The sequence below is a fragment of the Somniosus microcephalus genome, chromosome 24, assembly GCF_052327205.1.
Source record: "Somniosus microcephalus isolate GS21.2 chromosome 24, FLI_Smic_1.0, whole genome shotgun sequence".
Lineage (NCBI taxonomy): Eukaryota > Metazoa > Chordata > Chondrichthyes > Squaliformes > Somniosidae > Somniosus > Somniosus microcephalus.
Window position 1 is genome coordinate 11,274,267 of NC_141010.1, and position 23,327 is coordinate 11,297,593.

A 23,327-nucleotide genomic window follows, 5' to 3' on the forward strand; every position below is an offset into this window, starting at 1 on the left:
ATCCGAGAATCGCATTCCACAACAAACACAGAAGTCAGTTTCTTAACTTGTCCCATTACCACCTCCTTTTCCCTTGCACCAGCATCTCTTTTGTCTCTTAATCTCTCCTGCCTGCCATCTTGTCACAGACCTTCCCTTTTGTTCTTTCCTCTCCTCCCCCCTCTCCCTGCCCCAACAATTGCTTAAAAACCTTTTACATCTCCAACTTTTTCCAGTTCTGACAAAGGGTCATCGGCCTGAAACGTTAACTCTGTTTCTCTCTCTCCACAGATGCTGCCTGGCCTGCTGAGTATTTCCAGCATTTTCTGTTTTTGTTACAGAAGGCAGCAATTGCACTTTGACACAAACATTGAAAATTTAATTCGGTTTAATAACTGGAAACATTTAAAAATTGTAACTGACCGTGTCATAAAATAATTTCAGGTTCTAACTGAAATTTCAAATAATTTGAAGACCTCGGCCACTGCAAGCCTTGGATTTACCTGGGGCTCAATTTATGAACAAATCCATTTAGAGGTCTCAGCTGCTGAAGGCTACTCCATTCCAAAATACATTTGTCAGGGAACAATGTCACAGAAGATCAATTTTTGATTGGGATGAATAGGCACAGCATCACAGTGCGCTGATAACCCAGTTACTCATTAATTATTAGTCAGATATGCTGCCTGGATAAGTTATATTTTACACACCCTGAGCTTGACTTTGAAATATTGTGGAATCTAACATGGGGCTCTGGGTTGCAGATGTTGAATCTGCTATTTGAAATGAACTGAACTGTACAGAACTGAATCAGGGGTGCACTTAGCTCTTCTGTGCACTAAAGGTATGGGTTGATTTAAACGTGTCAGCTGTGGCTCGGTTGGTAGAGGAAGAGAGTGTTTGAAGACCAGGGCCTCAAACCCGGCACCAAGCTCATGGTCTACAGAGCTGTAGTGAGACCCACCCTCCTGTATGCCTCAGAGACATGGACCATGGGCCTCAAAGCACTGGAGAGGTACCACCAACACTGCTTCCGCAAGATCTTGCAAATCCATTGGCAGGATAGGTGCACCAACGTCAGTGTTCTCGCTCAGGCCAACATCCCCAGCATCGAAGCTTTGACCACGCTCGATCAGCTCCGATGGATGGGTCACATCGTCCGCATGCCCGATACGAGACTCCCAAAACAATTGCTCTACTCGGAACTCCGACACGGCAAGAGAGCCCCAGGTGGGCAGAGGAAACGCTTCAAGGACACCCTCAAAGCCTCCTTGAAAAAGTGCAACATCCCCACCGACACCTGGGAATCTCTGGCCCAAGACCGCACAAAGTGGAGGAGAAGCATCCGGGAAGGCGCCGAACGCCTCGAGTCTCTTCGCTGGGAGCAAGCGGAAGCCAAGTGCAGGCAGCGCAAGTCAACCCAAGCACCCCACCTACCCGCCCCTTCAACCACCGTCTGCCCCACCTGTGACAGAGATTGTAGGTCCCGCATTGGACTCATCAGTCACCTGCGAACTAATTTTTAATGTGGAAGCAAGTCATCCTCGGTTCCAAGGGACTGCCTAAGAGGAAGAAGGTAGCACCCTCGCCTTTGAGTTGTGGGTTCAATTCTTACTCCAGGGACTTGAGCCCGAAAATCTAGGCTGACACTCCAGTGCAGTGCTGAGCGACTGCTGCACTGTCAGAGGTGCCGTCTTTTTGGATGAGATTTTAAACCAAGGCCCCATCTGCTCTCCCAGGTGGACGTAAAAGGTCCCATGGCATTATTTTGAAGAAGAGCAGGGGAGTTCTCCCTGGTCTCCTGGCCAATATTTATCCTTCAATCAACATCACTAAAACAGATTGGCCCAGAACTTCGGGTCTCCATGGGTGAGTACGCACGGGGTACTCACCCGTAGGCCCAATGGAAGTGCCGGTTTCCTGCATGCACTGCGCATGCGCGGAAAACCGGCACTTCCGTTCCCCTGAAAGCAGGGGTTAAGAGGTGGAACGTGTGCGTGGGAGAGGCTGCGTGTGCATCTAACTTACGTTTTTTTTTTACAGGTTTTCCCGGGAGGGTAAGTCTCCAGAAGTTACACAATTAAAAAGCAGGCGTAAGGCCTGCTTTTTACAAGGTAAGTGGTGAATTAATTAAAATTAAAACATTTTTTCCACAGGTTTATTATTTTTATAAATACTTTAAAGAAAGGTAAGTTTATTTTTAGTCCCGTTAGAAAATAAAATTATTTTTTTCAAAAATTTAAATTATTGTTTAAAATAGTTATTTCATGTAATTTATAGTTTATTTTAAAAATGAGATTTAAAAAAAAATTATTTGAAGATTTAGTGATGTTTTGGGGCCCGTAGTATTTCTAAGTTTTGACAGCGCTTCCTGTCAAACTTATGAATGGAGCATTCCCTGCTCCGATTGGCTCTCCATGGCCCACGTGATCCCAGGGGATGCATCGAACTAACTGCGCCCCTGGGATACACAAGCACTGCGCGCCAGCAGTTGGAGCAGGCCCAGGATCGAAATTCCATGGGGGCCCACAGCTCAACGGCTGGCGCGCTAGGTATGTGCAGGTCGGGGGCTTACACCCGCGGGAAGCAAGCACAGCACAGCAAGCTCCCACAAACAGCAATGTGATAATGACCAGATAATCTGTTTTTTGTTATGTTGATTGAGGGATAAATATTGGCCAGTACACCGGGGCTAGCTGCCCTGCCCTTCTTTGAATTAGTGCCATGGGGATCCTTTACGCTCACCTGAGAGAGTAGGCGGGACCGCGGTTTTTAACATCTCATCCGAAAGACGGCACCTCCGACAGTGCAGCACTCCCTCAGTACTGCACTGGGAGTGTCAGCGTAGATTTTTGTGCTTCAAGTCTCTGGAGTGGGACTTAGAGCCCACTGCCTTCTGACTCAGAGGCAAGGGTGCGACCAACTGAGCCACGGTTGAAAGCTGACTAAAGCATTGATTTGCATCACTTATCTCAGTATCTGACCCACTAGAGAATGTCACTGTGACCATTTAGGAGCAGGTTGTTTATTATATATGTATTATTATTATATCCCACTGTCTATTTTTTTGTTTAATTCATCTGCTGACGTATTAATTCTTTGAAGAATTAAAATAACCGTGGCACACCTGGATGTAACGTCCGTGTGTAATTGAGACACGGACTGCAGAAGTTGGTTACAACAGGTGTTTACTGAATGGAGACAAAACTGGAACTACTATACAAAGTTACTGCACAGGCTTATATACAGGGGTGGTCACTACTGGTACTGCAGTATACAGGGGCTGCAGAATATAGTTCCTTCTTCAAGGTACATACACTACAATTCCTCCCCTTTTAGCTAAACAGTACATAACATTCGATTAATAATTAAATAACATATTTACAATTACAGTTGCTATATACATTAGCTGAAGTTAATCAATTATAAATTCAGTCTTTGAGGAGGTTTCCTGATTCTGTCCGGATAACGCCTCTTTGGGGTATCAGGTTCTTCTGGCAAAGTTGATTCGGGATCAACGTCGTTGTTTGGTTCGTCTGCTTCCAATATCACCGATTCTGAGGTAGATGCAATTGGTACTTCGGTTTCATCACCAGGTGTATCGGATCGTAGTGTAGATTTGACGTTTTCCAGTGACTCTAGAATCTGGTCAGCATGGCGTCTTACAATGCTCTCTCCAACGTCCATGGTATACATTAGAGGTCCTTGCCGTGTGCAGATCGTTCCTGGCTGCCATTTCTCTGTGCGGTAGTCCCGGGCCAAAACTGGTTGACCTATCTTGAAACTCCTGGTTGGCCTTTCATTCATATTCTTAAACTGCCTGTTCTCCACATCTCTTCTGATGTTTGGCTTAACCAAATCCAAGCGGCATCTTAGTCTTCGATTGAAGAACATCATGGCTGGAGTTTGGTTGGTAACCGCATGTGTCGCATTCCGGTAGGCAAACAAGAAGTTATCCACCTTGTGTTGTAGGGGTATGTCTTCATTACACATTGCCTTGATAGCCTTCTTGAATGTTTGAACAAACCTCTCAGCCAATCCATTGGTGGCTGGATGATATGGGGCGGATGTGTAATGCTTAACACCATTGTTCTTTAAGAACCTCCGGAACTCTTCAGACACAAACTGTGGTCCATTGTCGGAGCAAATCTGTTCAGGCAGCCCATTTCTGGCAAATATGGTTCGTAAGACTGTGATCATTTTTTCTGTGGTGGTTGAGGACATTTTTATTACCTCTGGCCACTTTGAATGTGCATCCACCGCAATTAAAAACATCGAGTCCATAAATGGACCAGCAAAATCAATGTGTACCCTTTGCCATGGAGATGAGGGCCACTCCCATGGATGTAGAGGGGCTTGTGGTGGGGCGTTTTGGACCTTCTGGCATCCTGTACAGCTCTTGGTCATCTCTTCGATTTCTCTATCGATTCCCGGCCACCACACAAACGCTCTGGCTAAGTTCTGCATTTTTACCCCTCCCAGATGACCCTCATGAAGCTCATTGAGCACTCTATCCTTCAATTTGGGTGGAATTACTACTCTGGATCCACACATCAAGGTTCCTCGGCACACTGACAGCTGTTCTCTTCTCGGCGAGAATGCTGGCAACAGTGGTTCGCCATGTGCTGGCCATCCCTTCACCGTTAAATCATAGATCCTGGAGAGTGTCGGGTCATTTCGTGTTTCCTTTTCTATGTTTGCATTCGTCACAGGTAGACATTCGACTATGGTCGAGTGGAATTTCTCCACAGGATCCACTGCAGGTGCTTCTTCCACCGTCGGCAACGGTAGGCGCGACAATCCATCAGCATTCCCATGCTGTTTAGTTCCTTTGTACTCAATGTCATATTGGTGTGCCCCTAGGAAAAGGGACCACCTCTGTAGCCGTTGTGCTGTCATTATCGGGACGCCCTTCTTAGGGTTGAAAATGGAGACAAGAGGTTGATGATCAGTTAGTTGAAGTGATCAGGCCTTTACACTTCTGAAAGGCCCGCTTACATTCATCGCTCCATTTCAATGCTACTCCAGTTTGTAGCAAGGCGTTCAGTGGGTGCAGAATTGTGGACAAATTCGGCAAAAACTTATGGTAGTAATTCACCAATCCGAGGAATGACCTCAGTTGCGACACATTTTCAGGCGCTGGAGCCTTAACTACCGCTTCAATTTTGTCAGGGGACTTATGTAACCCCTCTTCATCAATCACGTGACCACAATACGATATTTGTTTCTTAAAAAACTCGCACTTGGGGTGATTGGCTCGTAGCCCATGTTCTCTTAGTCTAGTGAGCACCTGCTCTAGGTTGGCAAGGTGTTCACTGTCATTTTCACCTGTCACTAGGATGTCGTCCAAGTAACACTGAGTCCCCGGAATCCCTTGCAGGACTTGTTCCATCACTCTTTGCCATATAGCCGGAGCTGATGCTACTCCGAATACCAGTTGATTATACTGGTAAAGACCTTTGTGAGTGTTTATCGTGAGATATTTCCTAGAGGATTCTTCAACCTCCATCTGCAAATATGCTTGTGCTAGGTCAATGTTTGTAAAATGTTTCCCTCCAGATAGTGAGGCAAAAATATCTTCTATCCTCGGAAGAGGATACTGTACTGTGTGAAGGACTGGGTTCACAGTCACCTTGAAGTCCCCACAGATGCGAACCTTCCTTGGCTCCTCAGACTTATTGTTTAACATTTTCTTCATGACAGGAACGATGGGTGTCGCCCACTTGCTCTAGTCTACCTTAGTTAACACGCCTGCATTCTGCAGATTCTCCAGCTCTGCCTCGACGGCTGGGCGAATTGCATATGGTCTTGCTTTGAAAAACTTGGGAACTGCATTCTCTTCTATTTTTATCGAGGCGGTTACGCCTTTAAGAGTTCCCAGTTCTTGTTGAAATACCTCTTTAGCGTTAGCCAAGATTTTTGACAATCGTCCAGGTGTGACGTTGTCATCCTTTTTACCAGCCACAGTCAGTGCCTGAATGGAGTGCCAGTCTAAACTTATCTTTCTGATCCATTCACATCCCAATAACGGTGGTCCACCATCTTGCAGTATGTACAGATACAATTTCTGTATTTTCTTGCCGTTGTATTCGACAGGCACCCTTATTTTCCCTCTGGGGTATACTTTCTGCCCTGTATATGTCTTCAAGACAATGGATGTGTCTTTCAAGGGTATGTGTGAGAATAGCCGCTCGTAGTCTCGTCGATTCATGATGGTCAGGGCTGATCCTGTATCCAATTCCATTTTGACTTGGGACCCTGCTATCGTGAGGGTGACCCAAATGGTTCGGTGATCCTCTGTTGTGATTACGTTGTGTAGTTTGAGACAGCTTAGTCTCTTGTTCCCGGATTCACTATCACTCTTCTGGTCTTCGGAATTACTGTCCGTCATCTTTTGTACTTTCCTGTACTTTTCCTTAGTAGTCTTTTTGTTGTCGTTAGTCTTCTTCCCGGACCTGCAAACTCGTGCAATCTGTCCCATCTTTCCGCATTGCCTGCATGTTTTGTCCTTGGACCAGCAGTCCTTCTGGTCATGGGTTGTTCTGCCGCAGCGATAGCATTTTTCAAATCCCCGTGTCATTTCATGGGTGCTGTATTCCTGTGGCTTTTGCTGTATTTCCGCAGCTCCCCTTGCTGCTGCTTCGTACGATACTGCCACGCTGAAAGCCTTATCTAGCGTCAGCTCTTTCTCTGAGAGTAACCTCTTCTGGGTTCCTTCACTCAGGAGTCCACAGACAAATTTGTCCCGTAGGGTATCTGCCAGTCCTGCTCCGAACTGGCAGTGCTTTGATAGCTTGCGTAGTTCCGTAAGGTAATCAGCATTGCTCTCATCTTTATGCTGATTTCTCTTGTGGAATTTAAATCTTTCTGCTATCAGCAGCGGTGTAGGATTTAGGTGTTCCTGTAGGATATCAACAATTTCGTTAAAACTCTTCTCCATCGGTTTGACTGGAGTGATCAGGTTCCGCAATAGGCCATAGGTTCTTGCGCCCATTAAGTTTAGTAGTACTGATGCCTTTTTCTCATCGGCTACTTCATTTGCCTTGCAATATACTTCGACTCTTTCCACATACGTGGTCCAGTCTTCTATTGCATTATCGAAGGCAGTGATATTGCCAGTCTTCGGCATCTTGGAGATCTAAGATGGCGCCTCCCGTGCTTTGCCTTCTTCCCCGATTGAACAAAATGGCGCCTCCCGCACTTTGCCTTCTTCCCCGCTGGATTAAGATGGCGCCTCCCACGCTTTCTGCCTTTTTCGCTGCTGCCGGCGCTGTTGCTGGCGTTTTTATGCCTTGATGGCGACGCCCTATGGTCTTCGCGCACTTCCCCCCGCGCTGCTGCCAACGCCGCTCTCCGCGGTCCCCGTGGCAAACTGCAGCTCCTCGCGGCTTTCTGCGCTTCTAATTTCTTTTATTTTAATTACTGTTCCCGTCGTCAGAGCAGACCCTATGGGACACTTTCCTCCCTCTTCTCGGGTCTGTAAGCTGCCCGGCTTCGTAGCGCCGGCCACGCCCTGTGTGCTCCACCCTCTCTCTCTCCTCTTCCCTACAACGCTGCTCGGCCCCGTTGAAAAGCCACCCGATCGAGCTCTAGCCCGCCGCAGCCCAGGAAGGATCAGTGTACTACCTGCCACCAGCCCGATTAGCTGGAACACCATAGGCTGGATAACCAAGCCCCGCTCTCGACAGCCTCTCCTGCAAATCTTCTAATTCGATGAATCAGAGGGCGGTTGCCCACGGTCGACGCCCGTTTCTTCTGTTTGTTTTATTTTTTTTTGTTTTTCTTTTTGGATTTCTTCCTTCTGGCCTCGACCTTGAACAACTTCGCTTCAGGGATGGATCCCCGTGAGGTGCTGCAGAACTGTAGGTAAGTTCGGATCTGTTCGTCGCCAATGTAACGTCCGTGTGTAATTGAGACACGGACTGCAGAAGTTGGTTATAACAGGTGTTTACTGAATGGAGACAAAACTGGAACTACTATACAAAGTTACTGCACAGGCTTATATACAGGGGTGGTCACTACTGGTACTGCAGTATACAGGGGCTGCAGAATATAGTTCCTTCTTCAAGGTACATACACTACACTGGACAAGCAAACAGAATTGAATTGACCTAATGCAGAGTCACTTGTATTGTGCAGTGCTGGTCTTATATGCTGTGTGAGTACTTGTAGCGCAACAAACTTAAACAGGTCACAGTTGACAGCGGGGCGATCCGGGTCAAAGATTTCCACAAAGACTGAGCCCTGCCTGATTCAGCCCGAGATGTTGGTGAGGGCCAGACGGAAGCTTCATTAGTGAAGCCGGAAGATAATGGCTCTCATTGGACTAATATTTTATTTTTAAAGTCTGAGCATCAGGATCATTTGAAATGCCAGTGTTCTTTTCATTAAGCACTCGAGTGCTATAACGAAAGAATTACGACCCAGTTCCAAATGTATTAAAATTCAAAATTAGAAGCAACGAGTCCCCAGGGTACAGTTCACATGAAGCTTTTTAATCTGAATAATGGTAAACTGTGCCATGGGAGAAAAGTTATAGGCTGCCAACCTTTAGGAACACCAATAGCTTCCAGACTAATCCGCTTAGAGTCTCGCGTTTGGTGGTCGTAGCATTTACAGCACAGAAAGACACCATTAATGCTTATGTCAGTACTCTGAAGAAGCTATCCACTTAGTCCCATTGTCCTGCCCTTTGCCCTTACCCTTTTAAGTTTTTCTTTTTCAAACATTTATCCACTTACCTTTTAAAAGCTATTCTGGATTCTGCCTCAGTCACTGTTTCTGGTGGGGCAATCCTTTCCCTAACAACCATCTTGCATCAACAACAAAAAAACTCCTACCCTCTCTCTTCAATCTTTTGATGATCTTAAATTTATGCCGTCTAGTTACCGATTCACCGACCAGCAGAAACCATTTCTCCCGATTTACCTTATTGAAGGCTTTATATTTTTGGATATTTCCATCAAATAATATTTTATTTTAATTTTGTCTCCATTTCTCCTCTAGTTGTGCCACGCTCTGATGGAATTGCTAGATTTCCAAACTGATTTTTCCTTCCCACCCCGATAGATTGCTGCCCCTGGAAAGTTTCCAATGCTCCAGGGTTGTTTCCTTATTCTGGGAAATTACCCACTTTTAAACACAGCCAACTCCAGAGGAATCCATGCTTGAGTCAGAGGTAATTCTGATCCAAGCACAGAATTCCAATGGATTAAGCTATAACCATTAACTGCTGCAACATAGAGAGCTCCGTTGCATCAAACTCATTCCCATTCGTTTTATGCAGTGACTCAGTGGGCAGCACCCTCGCCTGTGAGTCAGTAGGTCGTGGGTTCAAGTCTCCCACTCCTGAGACTTGAGCACAAAATCTAGGTTGACACTCCAGTGCAGTACTGAGGGAGATGGCCAATATTTATCCCTCAACCACCATCACTAAAACATTATCTCATTGCTGTTTGTGGAACCTTGCTGTGCACAAATTAACTGCCGCGATTCTTACATTACAACAGTGAGTACGCTTAAAAAACATTTAATTGGCTGTAAAGCGCTTTGGGACATCCTAAGGTTGTGAAAGGTGCTGTATAAATGCAAGTTCTTTCTTTCTCTCGCTGTAGGACCTGTAGTTTTACCAGGGCTCTATCATTAACACTGTGGATAGTGGGACAGCTCCATCTCAATTGTGGCCAATTGGTTTCTCTTGCTCTCCAATGAGAGAGACTCAGTGAAAATTCACACGATTGTGATACTGGGAACTTGAGATGGGAGGGCGGACGATCATGAGCTCAGACATGAGGCTCCAGGCAATCGCTAGAGTTGCCAGTACTAGTGATGGAGTAATTCATTTTGATTTACGTCGTTGTATCAGGTAAATTCGTGTGTGAATGTCAGTAGGCTAATGGACCTGGGGACATATCACATTCATTTCCCATAATGAGGAAAGCTGTAGCCAACTATCACACCCATAACACTGCCTGTGGCTGTGATTGGATAACTCAGCACAGACTAAGGACCGAACCTGAGACCTTTCTTATAGCATCACAATGGGCAGTGTCTTTACTAACGTAACCAACAGGGGCCATATGCTAAAGTGTCCTCCACGGGGCATAGGAACATAGGAACAGTTAAGCAACACCTCGATTTTAAAATTCTCATCCTCTTTTCAAATCCCTCCATGACCTCACCCCTCCCTATCTCTGTTATGTCCTCCAGCCCCACAACCCTCTGAGATATCTGCGCTCCTCTAATTCTGGCCTCTTGACCATACCTGATTTTAATCGCGCCACCATTGGCGGCCGTGCCTTCAGCTGCCAAGGCCCTAAGCTCTGGAATTGCCTCTCTAAACCTCTCCACCTCGCTTTCCTCTTTTAAGACGCTCCTTAAAACCTACCTCCATCAGCCCTAATATCTCCTTATGTGGCTCGGTGTCAAATTTTTGTCTTATAACGCTCCTGTGAAGCGCCTTGGGATGTTTTACTACGTTAAAGGCGCTATAGTGAGTGGGCAATAAGGTGGCAGATGGAGTATAATGTGGGGAAATGTGAGGTCATTCACTTTGGTGGGAAGAATAGAAAACCAGAATATTTTGTAAATGTTGAGAAACTATTAAATGTTGGTGTTCAGAGAGATTTAGGTGTCCTCGTACAGGAAACACAGAGAGTTAGCACGCAGGTACAGCAAGCAATAAGGAAGGCAAATGGCATGTTGGCCTTTATTGCAAGGGGTTTGGAGTACAAGAGTAAGGCTTACTACAATTGTACAGGGCTTTGGTGAGACCACACCGGGAATACTGTGCACAGTTTTAGTCTCTTTATCTGAGGAAGGATATACTTGCCTTGGAGGCGGTGCAACGAAGGTTCATTAGATTGATCCCTGGGTTGAGAGGGTTGTCCTATGAGGAGAGATTGAGTAGACTGGGCCGATACTCTGGAGTTTAGAAGAATGAGAGGTGATCTCATTGAAACATAAAAGATTCTGAGAGGGATTGACAGGGTAGATGCTGAGAGGTTGTTTCCCCTGGCTGGAGAGTCTAGAACTAGGCAGCATAGTCTCAGGATAAGGGGTCGACCTTTTAAGACTGAGATGAGGAGGAATTTCTTCACTCATGGGTTGTGAATCTTTGGAATTCTCTGCCCCAGAGGCCTGTGAATGCTGAGTCGTTGAGTATATTTAAGGCTGAGATAGATAGATTCCCCTTGAGCCTGTTCCACCATTCAATGAGATCGTGGCTGATCTGTATTCTAACTCCATCCATCCGCCTTGGCTCCATATCCGTTAATACCCTTGGTAGCAAAAATCTATCAAGTCTCAGGTTTAAAATTATTAATTGAGCCCCAGCATCTACTGCTCTTTGCGGGAGAGAGTTCCACACTTCTACCACCCTTTGCATGAAGAAGTGTTTCCTAACTTCTCTCCTGAATGGCCTGGCTCTGATTTTAAGGTTATGTCTCCTTGTCCTAGACTGGACCAGCGGAGAAAAGTGATAGCTGGTAGGTAAACCACTGCCACATTCAAGCAAACACAAAATCATTTTTTCTGTAGGCACCGTACAGATCGGTTACATTTTGATATGAACGAATTCTGTCTCTGTGGTACATTATGTAATATTGATGGGAAAATTAATAACATAGGGAATGTTAAAAAAAATTAAAAACATACAATTTAATTAATCAGTTTCAAAGTAGACTGCAGGGTTCAAAAATCTAAAACAGCTTTTGTGGGTCGAAGCGCTAATAAATTAGGTAATTCCTTTGTAAGTAAAGTGAAGAAGAGTTTAGCTTGCTTTAATTTAAAATTGTGGCTCATTTTGAAGGTACCCACAATTTTATTTGCTGCAAGAAATCAATAATTTACAGTTTCCTTTCCTTCCTAATTGCCCCAGTAAATCCTCACCTTCCTGTTTTGACATATATTACTGGAACTGTCATATTCTGTCTCGCAATGTCAAGCCCTGGGTGATGAGTAGTAATTTATTCCTGATTATAATTACAGAAACATCGGACGTGACCAGAATCTCCCCCTGTGCACATGAGGATCAGACCTTGGAAGAGCCTGCCGAAAAAAAAATAGACGTCTTATTCAATATATTCTGCAGCTAAATATTTGGATGCCTTTGCTGCCATTTTGGAGACCATTCTTCATGCATAGCCTAGACAGTGAGTGTCGGCAGGCTATTTATCCATGGCCGGCAAGATTGATGAACTCTTGTCATCAGCTGATAGCCAGCTTCCAGTAGGCGGTCACTGGCAGAAAACAGGGGCTGGAAGCCTGGCTGATTTTAACACTCAGGCTTATGACACTGAGGCCGGTTATACCTCTCCATCTGCTGCCGCAGCCAAGATTGGCACAGGCCAGATATCAAACCAGGGCCTCTCCAAGCCATGTTTCAGAGAGATTCAGGTGTCCTAGTTCAAGAAACACAGAGAGTTAGCATGCAGGTACAGCAAGCAATTAGGAAGGCAAATGGCATGTTGGCCTTTATTGCTAGAGGGTTGGAGTACAAGACTAAGGAAATCTTGCTACAATTGTACAGGGTCTTGGTGAGACCACACCTGGAGTACTGTGCACAGTTTTGGTCTCCTTACCTAAGAAAGGATATACTTGCCTTAGAGGCGGTGCAACGAAGGTTCCTGGGATGAGAGGGTTGTCCTATGATGAGAGATTGAGTAGATTGGGCCTATACTCCCTGGAGTTTAGAAGAATAACAGGCAATCTCATTGAAACATACAAGATTCTGAGGGAGATTGACAGGGTAGATGCTGAGAGATTGTTTCCCCTGTCTGCTGTGCCTGGAACTAGGGGGCATAGTCTCAGGATAAGGGGTCGGCCATTTAAGACTGAGATGAGGAGGAATTTCTTCACTCAGAGGGTTGTGAATCTTTGGAATTCTCTGCCCTGAGGGCTGTGGATGCTCAGTCGTTGAGTATAATCAAGGCTGAGATAGACAGATTTTTGGACTCTAGATATGGGGATCGGGCAGGAAGGTGGAGTTGAGGTCGAAGATCAGCCATAATCTTACTGAATGGCGGAGCAGGCTCGCTGGGCCGTAATGGTTTACTCCTGCTCCTAATTCTTCTGTTTCTTATGTTTTCTTATGTCCAGTACCATACCGTACAGTGCATTCACCCTCTGAACCATTAAAGTAGCTAACTCATGTTTTCTGAGGTAAATTCAATGTTCCCAGCATTGAGCCCACTCCAAGAGACTACAACACAGTAGCATCTACCCTCATCTACACTCCCTTTCAGCATGGGACCCTGAGCTTACCAAATGGAGAGCAAGATTGATCTTCTAATTTCTTCTCTTTTCTTTAGAAAAGGGAAGACATGGAGGTGACCAAATAGAGATCTTTACAATTATGAATGGGTTGGACAGGGTAGATGTGAAGAGAATGTTTCCACCTGTGGGAGAATCCAAAACTAGGGGCCATTAATACAAGCTAGTTACTTATAAATCCAGTAGGGAAATCAGGAGAAATTTCTTTACTCAGAGAATGGTTAGAGCGTGGAACTCACAACCACAGGAAGAGGTTGAGGCAAATAGCTTAGATGCTTTCAAAAGGAAATCAGACGAATACATGAAAGAAAAGGGAATAGAAAGATATGCTGAAAGGCTGAGATGAGGTAGATGGAATGGGAGGAGACTCGTGTGGAGTATAATTACCAGCACAGACTGGCTGGGCCGAATTGCCTGTTTCTGTGCTGTATATTCTATGCAGTATAAACTCTCCTTGGAGCTGGCTGCCTCAATGACAATCAGCCCCCTGACGGCAAGCAGTAGGCGGGCGCCCCACGTGTTTAGCCAAGACGCTCAAACATTCCCTTTTAATTGGTTACATAAAAAAATTTTCAGCTTACCTCAATAAAAAATAAGGCAGCGGAAGACAGGGGATGGCTGTTGATGTAGATGACAACTAGTATAATGACAGCGATTACGATAACCGCCAGCACGATGCCCACCACCACACCAGTATGCAGGGGACCTCCTTTCTTCTCTGAGGGACTGTCATCTGTGATTGCTGCAAGAGAACACAGGGAGATGGGGGGAAGAAGAGGACAGTAAAAAAACAAACTCATTAATTAAGGTATGTTGAGGTCCCGCTGTCCCGGTGACAGAAGGTTTGCATTACATACCTATACATTACAGCAGTGACTACACTTCAAAAGTACTTCATTGGCTGTAAAGCAGTTTGGGACATCCCAAGGACATGAAATTCTTTCCTTTTTCTTATTTTTAAAAAGGGCTCAACGAGCAGGCTGCATACGTGTGCAGCACACTGCATTTAGCAGTTCCGCTACAGTAAGACAAGAAGCAAGACTGGTTCACATGACAAAGACCTTAGGGTCCATTTTATATTATCCTTTCAGAATTACAGCATCCACTTGTTTCTTAAATGACTCCAGTGTCCTGGCCTCAACCACCCTTCCAGGCCGCCCGATTCAACTTTTGATCACAATACAGGCACAGGTATGATGGGCCAAATGGCCTCCTTCTGTGCTGTTTCATTCTAAGATTCTATGAATACTCCCTGACATTTCACTAAATTTATCCTTTCCATTCCCAAATGTTTGCCTTCTTGTCCTGTACCCTGATGTATCGGAAATGAAGGCCGGGATCTTACCTGAAGAGGTGCATTGGGGGCGGGACTGCTGCCTTTCGGGTTCTAGTCCTGCCCCCAGCGACGTCCGACGCACAGACGCTATTTTGCGTCAATTGGCCTTGTTAAGCCCCACCCTGCAGGCTTGCCAGCCAGTTAAAAGAAAGCCGGTATCAGATGACGTCAGTTAATGACCTGTCATCTGCCGGTTTTCTTAAAGGGGCCACCACCATTTCTTTTTGACAGATGATTTTTTTCAGTATTTGACAGCATTGAGGTGCTGCAAACACTGACAATCAGTGACAAAGGTGAGCCCTTGCAACCAGGCTCCCCAGTGACTCTCTCCTTAGGCTAAAACAGATGGCAGCTGCATGTGAGATTACAGAAGCGATCTGTCACTGGTGAGAGAGGTTCTCCCATTGAAGTGGGACTACACACACACTTCAAAACTTGTCACGTACGGAAAATTCTAAACATATTAAAAATTACTTTCCCAACATTTTCTTACCTCGGCAACTCACCAGTGTCCCATTGGATCCTTCACAACACTTCTGCAGCTGTCATCTATACATAAACATTACAGTAGACCCACAGCACGCCGCACTTACCCTGGCGGGGTTTCCCGATGTCGGGAAACCTGCAGTAGAAGTGTCAAAATTGGAAAAAGCCTCTTAACTGCCTGTTAACAAGCAGTTAAGTGGCTATAATCCTCTTCCCGCCACTAGGACTTGGGTCCCTGCGCAAATCGGGGACCCGACACCCGGGAAGATTGACTGGTGGCGGGTTGGGAGCAGGTTCGGGACCCGCTGCCAATCTTTTTGATTTTGCCAGCAGTCCCGCCGCCAAACCCGACCCCTGAGCGCCGGCAAAATCGCCCCCGTATTGTCTGGGTTAACTCATATAATTCTGTAAGATCCTCCTTTGAAACATCTAATTTTGAGGCCATCTTATCTTATCATTCCTCATTTCTCTAACCCCAGGGATCTGTCTTGTTGCTTTCCTTAAGACGGTAGTGTTTTGTTACTTGTATCCATATTGAAATCAGAGGGAAATGCCCACAATGATTTATGTTTAAAAGAAATTACTCATCCACTGAACAGTGGCTGTCCCTCTCAATAAATCACAGTGATGTTCCTCCATGATTAGCTACAGCGTTGGCTTGGCACTAAGTGACTTCTTCTCCCACCCAGTCCCTTAGTTACTTCACCCATTTAGACAACATGGGCAGGATTTTCATTGGGCCATGGAGGCGGGATTGGAGGCGTGGGGGAGGGGTTAAAATCCCGAAATCGGGGGCCCCGACACCATCCTGCCCCCAACCCGCCTCCATGCCAGTTTCAAAGGAGGCGGGTACCCGCCCCGCACTGGGACCTGCCTCCCCGAGGCGGGAAGGAGATTAGTGCCAGTTAACTGCCTGTTAACAGGTAGTTAACAGGCAGTTTTTAGCCTAATCCTATTTTTAAGGTTGAAGTGTGGGATTCCCGACGGCTCCAAACCATGCCAAGTTAGAGGAGGCGGGCCGTCGGGTTGAAGGACTTGGAGGGGTCAAGATGTCCGGTGTTCAGGTGAGTGATGGGTGCATGAGTGCAAAGGTAAGTGTGTTTGGTGTGTCTAAAGTGTTTAAAGAAGTTTAAATTACCTTTTCTTACCTTTACAGCCTTCCTTCCTTTAGGTCTTGGGAGTCCCTCATCTCACCGGCACAGAAAGCAGAATGGCTGTGAACTGTAAAAAGTGACAGCCTTCAGCTTTCTGTGCAGGAGAGATTTCTAACTGAGTCTGTGAAGAAGAACTCATGTTAGAAGTAAGACTGTCAGTGTTTGACAGCTTCAAAGAGCTGTCAAACGCTAATATTTCATCTGTCAAAAGCTCTTGACATATGAAATGTCAATCTGTGACATCACCTGTTGCCAGGTGGCCCTTAATTGGCCTGCTGAGCCCGCTGGGTGGGCTCAACAAGGTCAATCAAGTTAAAATCGCGTGGATTGGCCACATCTCAATGGAGGCGGGACAACAACCCCGAAAGTTGTAGTCCCGCCTCCATCACGTCCCCTGAATGAAAATCCAGCCCCCATGGTTTTGTGCACCACAGATTGGTTGAACGATACTTCATGCCCATGAATAGTGAGGGAAAAATCTGTGGGTGAATCTGCTCCCCACTGGGCTCTCAGCGGCACATCGCCCGCTCAGCCAGAAAGCCACCAAAAAGATAATAAAAAGTGGTGAAACTCAAGCCTAGAGCTTAGAGAAACTTTGTATGAATGAGCAAGTGGTGGGGGGGGGGGGGGGTGGGGTGGGGGAGGGGTGGGGGAGGTGGAAGCTACGACCTTGGATCACCATTAGTGTATTTAATTCATTCTGAGGATATGGCGTTACTGGCAAGGTTAGCGTTTACTGCCCATCCTTCGTGAGCTTAACAATTGGGTGGCTTGCTATGCCACTTTGGAGGGCAGTTAAGAGTCAACGACATGTTAGCTAAATCACAAGTGTCGGGGTCTAGTGATGGGGCCTGTTCCTGAGTCCAGGGCTTATATTAGATATGAAGGCGTCTTGAGTCTAGGTGGAGGCCATTCTCTGTTTAGCCAAAGATTCTTGAACGGGAATGTTGGACGCAGGGGAGCGGTGCTGTGAATCCCATGATTCCATACCCAAGATCCCAATGTTGTCTGAATTGTCAGCTTAATAATGACCAAAGTTAAATCAAACCTTCACGTGAAATAATGACTTTCTAAAGCAGCTGTGACCTTTATGAAGTGAATTGATGCTCTGTGTCCCCACCGTACAATACCACACAGACTAATCCCTTCCTCTGGAACATTGTGTCCATTTATAACAGAAATTAACAAGCTGAGGTCAGGACGTTTTAATCGTTCAACTGAAATTTCCTGACCTTAGTTTGTTAAATGAAAATCCCAGAACCATTCCAAAGGGATCTTTAGCCTATTGTAAATTGCAGTGCTTTATTTGAGATCATAATCTGGGTCCAATATGCCACAGTATTACATTGTTTGGTTGAGATCCAGGTTCTATGGGTTGATTTTTAAACCTTTTATGCCATTATCTCTGACGGACGCCTTGGAACACTGTGCCCCAAGGGTAGAAACATAGAGACATAGAAAAATAGGATCAGGAGTAGGCCATTTGGCCCTTCGAGCCTGCTCCACCATTCAATGTGATCATGGCTGATCCTCTATTTCAATACCATATTCCCGCTCTCTCCCCATACGCCTTGATGCCTTTTGTGTCTATAGAATGTCAATCTGGCCGAATGTCAATTGTTTGCATGTTTATGGTCTCTACAGACCCTCCATAAACTTGAGGTCATGCAAAACATGCCGCCCGTGTCCTAACTCGCACCGAGTCCCGTTCACCCATCACCCCTAGGCTCGCTGACCTACATTGGCTCCCTGTTAAGCAACGTCTCAATTTTGAACTTCTCATCCTTGTTTTCAAATCCCTCCCTGGCCTTGCCCCTCCCTTTCTCTGTAATCTCCTTCAGCCCCACAACCCTCCGAGATATCTGCGCTCCTCCAAATCTGACCTCTCGCGCATCCCTGATTTTAATCGTTCCATCATTGGCTTTCAGCTGCCTGGGCCCTACGCTCTGGAATTCCCTCCCTAAACCCTTCCACCTCTCTAATTCTCTTTCCTCCTTTAAGACGCTCCTTAAAACCTACCTCTTTGACCAAGCTTTTGGTCATCTGCTCTAATTTCTCCTTATGTGGCTCGGTGTCAATTTTTTTTTGTCTTATAACATTCCTGTGAAGCGCCTCGGGACGTTTTACTACATTAAAGGCGCTATATAAATACAAGTTGTTGTTTTTGTTATCAGGAACATTTTTTGTCATGAAAAGAAAAAAGAAACACTTTTATATAGCGCCTTTATCTCCTTATGTGGCTTGGTGTCAAATTTTGTTTGATAATGCTTCCGTGAAACGCCTTGGGAGTATATTCAAGGCTGAGATAGATCGATTTTTGGACTCTAGAGGAATCAAGGGACATGGGGATCGGGCGGGAAAGTGGAGTTAAGGTCGAAGATCAGCCATGATCTTAATGAATGGCGGAGCAGGCTCGCTGGGCCGTAATGGCCGACTCCTGCTCCTAATTCTTCTGTTTCTTATGTTTTCTTATGTCCAGTACCACACCGTACAGTGCATTCGCCCTCTGAACCGTTAGAGTAGCTAACTCATGTTTTCTGAGGTAAATTCAATGTTCCCAGCATTGAGCCCACTCCAAGAGACTACAACACAGTAGCATCTACCCTCATCTACACTCCCTTTCAGCATGGGACCCTGAGCTTACCAAATGGAGAGCAAGATTGATCTTCTAATTTCTTCTTTTTTCTTTAGAGAAGAGAAGACACAGAGGTGACCAAATAGAGGTCTTTACAATTACGAATGGGTTGGACAGGGTAGATGTGAAGAGAATGTTTCCACCTGTGGGAGAATCCAAAACTAGGGGCCATTAATACAAGATAGTTACTTATAAATGCAGTAGGGAAATCAGGAGAAATTTCTTTACTCAGAGAATGGTTAGAACGTGGAACTTGCAAGTGGAGTTGAGGTTGATGATCAGCCATGATCTTATTGAATGGCGGAGCAGGCTCGAGGGGCGGAATGTTCGACTCCAGCTCCTAATTCTTATGTTCTTAATGACTTATTTTGATATAATTCCATCAGAAACACAACTCCAGTTGTTTAAATGGGTTTGCAACCTGTTATTTGTCTCAAACTTTACACACATTTATATATACATATTAGATGTATCTCTTTCTATATATAGATAGATATAGATAGAGAGGAGATTTTTATGTGATCTCAGGATATGGGCAATACTGCCAAGCTGCATTTATTGTCCACCCTTAGTTGCCTAGAGAAAGCTCCTTGAATTTAATCGCTCCACCACTGGCGGCCGTGCCTTAAGCTGCTTAGGCCCTAAACTCTGGAATTCCCTCCCTAACCCTCAGCACCTCTGCCTCCTCCTTTAAAACGCTACTTAAAACCTGCCCCTTTGACCAAGTGGGGGGTTTCCTAGATTGAGTCCCTCGTATAATCATTTAAGGGATAGTTTCTGTGACCAATCTTCTCTCACTGGTACATTCCCAGGAAATCTTAGTGCTCTCACTACAGATGATGAAAAAAATTATACAATAAAGAAAAATGCTTGGCATCCTCTAGTATTGGCAATGGTTTAACGATATAATCAAGGCAAAGCTCCTTATTGACTGTAGAGTGATCCTTATTAATATGTCTGATGAATAATTCAGAGTTCTGAAGAAGGGCCCTATGTGTTCTCTCCAAAATTTTCTGACTGACCTGCTGTGTGTTTGCAGCATTTTCTGTTTTTCTTTGACGTGAAGCACCTTGGGATGTTTAACTATGTTAAAGGCACTATATAAATGCAAGCTTTTGTTGTTGTCAATTTAGATGCAGTAAAACTAGCTGACAAGCAACAATCTTCAACAATTTGTCTTTCTTGTCTTTTCATCGAGCACTTACAGAAATGACAGCAGAGTTCAGTTGGAGGTTTTAGGAGTCAGCTGTGGCTGAGTGGGAGAACTCTTGCCTGAGTCCGAAGGTTGTGGGTTCAAGTCCCACTCCACGGGACTTGAGCACAAAAATCACGGGAAGCATGCCAGCGATTCCCAATATGGCGGTGAGCCTCCGTGCAGGGAGCGCGCATTCTTAAACTTCATTTTAATAAATTAGTTATGCGTAATGCAAGAAAAGTCTTTGGGCTGGATTTTCAGTGAGGAGGCGGGACTACAACTTTTGGGGTTGTAGTCCCGCCTCCATCGAGTTCTAGCCAACCCACGCGATTTAGACTTGATTGACCTTGTTGAGCCCGCCCAGTGGGCTCAGCAGGCCAATTAAGGGCCACCCGGCAACAAGTGACGTCACAGATTGAAATGTTATCTGTCAAGACCTTTTGACAGATGAAATATCAGCGTTTGACAGCTGTTTGAAGCTGTCAAACACTGACAATCTGTACTCTAAGTTAATTCCTTCCTCTCAGGCTGATTTAGAGATCTCCCCAGAACAGAAAGCTGAGGCTGCAGATTTTGACAGCTGACGGCCATTCTGCTTTCTGTGCCGGTGAGATGAGGGACTCCTGAGATCTGAAGGAAGGAAGGCTGTAAAGGTAAGTAAAGGTTAGTAGAACTTCTTTAAACACTTTACACAGACCAAACACACTTACCTCTGCACTCATGCACCCATCACTCATCTGAACACCGGACATCTTGAACCGTCCAAGCCCTTCAGCCCGATGGCCCGCCTCGCTAACTTGCCGTGGTTTGGAGCCGTCGGGAATCCCACATTTCAACAATGAAAATAGGGATTAGGCTAAAAACTGCCTGTTAACTACCTGTTAACAGGCAGTTAATTGGCACTAATCCCCTTCCCGCCTCGGGGAGGCGGGTCCCAGTGCGGGGCGGGTACCCGCCTCCTTTGAAACTGGCATGGAGGCGGGTTGGGGGTGGGATAGGGTCGGGACCCCCGATTTCGGGATTTTAAACCCCCCACACGCCTCCAATCCCGACTCCATGGCCCAATGAAAATCCAGCCCTAGGAGTGGGAGTGCTGAGTGATGTCAAATAGTGGAGGAGCCAGTGCAGATCAGTAGGGATTGGTGATGGGGACAGTATAATAAGGCTGGCGGGGTGGGGATGGGGGCTGTGTGAGAGGGAAAGGGGAAACAGGTGGAAACTGCTAGAGGTGCACCAGGAAATAAAATACTGTTGTTGCTACTCTCCTATGCCCGAGTGTACTATGAAGGGATGATTCTGCGATATCATACTCCCAGCAAGGATGCTATACTCGCAGGGAGTTCAGCTGAAGACAGGGCTAATAGGCTGTGGCCCCAATTCTCTGACCCACCCTCCCTGTGAAGGCAGTTCTCGACTGGTAAGAGTGAGGTTAGACTGTCAAGCCTATCAAATCCACCCTCATCCAGACAACAGTGTAAACTCCATACATCATTGGCCCACTCCCTAATCTGGGAGAAGCAAAAACAAACCTGGGAAATTTGGGGGAAAACTTGGTGAATTTCCTCTCCAACTCCCTAAGGCAATAATCAAGCTCCAGGAGACTGTGGTTGTCGATGACTCATCCTAATCTAAACTATCTAACCGCTTAACCCCAATAGCTCTAAATGTGCTCTCTTTCTCAGGAGCTCATCAAGTTCTCTTTTACAAGACTGTAGTGACTTCATACTCATCACATTCAATGACTGAGAAAATAAACACGTCATGGCATCTAACCTACCACTCTGGAATTTATATGCGTGACCTCTTGTCCTAACATCCCTATCCATCCGATATATTCCGCTGGATGTCAGCATCTTAAAAACTTCAATCAGAATCTCTCTAAGCCTGTGTTTCTCCAAAGTAAATAACCTTAATTCTCAGAGCCTATCCTCATAAAGAAAGAAAGACTGGCATTTATATCGCGTCTTTCACGACCACGGGATGTCTCAAAGCGCTTTACAGCTAATGAAGTACTTTTGAAGTGGAGTCACTGTTGTAATGTAGGAACTCATAACTCAGATTAGGTGCCATCCTGCTCACCTTCGTCTGCACTCTCTCCCACATTCCGATGTCCTTCACCAAGTGCAGAGCCCAAAACTGGGCATAGCATGGACATGCCAGAGCGTTATATAGCCTCTTCATCTTGTATTCAATTGTCAGAGTAATACAACCTCAATCCAACCCAAACTGATGGGATGAACGTCTCCTTTTTCTACTGGCTGTAACGGATTTATGTCAAATGGGTGCCTCACCAGGTTATAGTCCAACAGCTTTATTTGAAATCACAAGTCACCTGACGAAGGAGCAGCGCTCCGAAAGCTTGTGATTTCAAATAAAGCTGTTGGACTATAACCTGGTGTTGTGTGACTTCTCACATTTGTCCACCCCAGTCCAACACCGGCATCTCCACAAAATGGGTACCTAGTAGGGTCAAGACCAGCGAACAAAATTGGCTCTGATTTGGCACTAGGTTGGCCTTGTCACTCAGGTAGACCACAAGGATGACTAGAGTGGGAAGTCAAATGGTGCGGTAGACAATGTTCGTCTGAAGCTGAGGTTACAATACATTGTGGGTGTAAGGCGAGCATCTGAGCCAGTCTGCATCTGGCCATACAACACATGCTGTGGGAGGATGTGGTCACATAAACGGCAAAAAATTTGCTCTGTTCTCCAGCAACCACACCCCTCAACTCGATGAGTACAAAAATTCACCATAATTATTAAGAGGGAAAATCTAAGGGCCAGTCTCCCGACACCACTCTTTCAGTTCTGAGAAAAGGTATTATATCAGTAATGTCAACTACAGGAAACTTTTTTTTATCTGGCACCGACGGGACCGACGTGGTGCCGGTTCATCAAAAATTCCGGATAACCGAAAGCTATAGTAAAAGATACGGAGAGCTGAGAGCTCCGTATAAAGCAACAAACCCTGTTGCTTAGCAACAAGTGCAGAACAGTGGCCACAAGTTCCAAGCATCCCTGTAGCTTAGCAACAGCTGCAGCCACACCCTTGCACAGCAACAGATCGAGGAAGGCAAGTACAATATGAAGTAAAACTTACCTGAACCTACTCCTGAATTTTGCCGGTTAACCGAGATTTCCGGTTATTTAGGTGCCAGTAAATCGAAAGTTTCCTGTACCTCGCATCTTCTCGACAGATGCTGCCTGACCTGCTGAGTGCCTCCAGCGCTTTCTGTTTTTGTAATAAACTTGCAGAATAGGCATATAATT

The 23,327-nt window shown here is 45.7% G+C and overlaps 1 protein-coding gene across 1 annotated transcript in view; it reads right to left on the minus strand.

The window, feature by feature from the left end:
* Positions 1–23,327, minus strand: part of LOC147101045 (plexin domain-containing protein 1-like) — a 292,861-nt gene that overhangs the window by 14,346 nt on the left and 255,188 nt on the right. Inside the window, exon 13 of the mRNA XM_085966214.1 lies at positions 13,833–13,993. Within this exon, the coding sequence (XP_085822340.1) occupies positions 13,833–13,993 (161 nt within the window). The remainder of the gene's footprint in view (positions 1–13,832; positions 13,994–23,327) is intronic.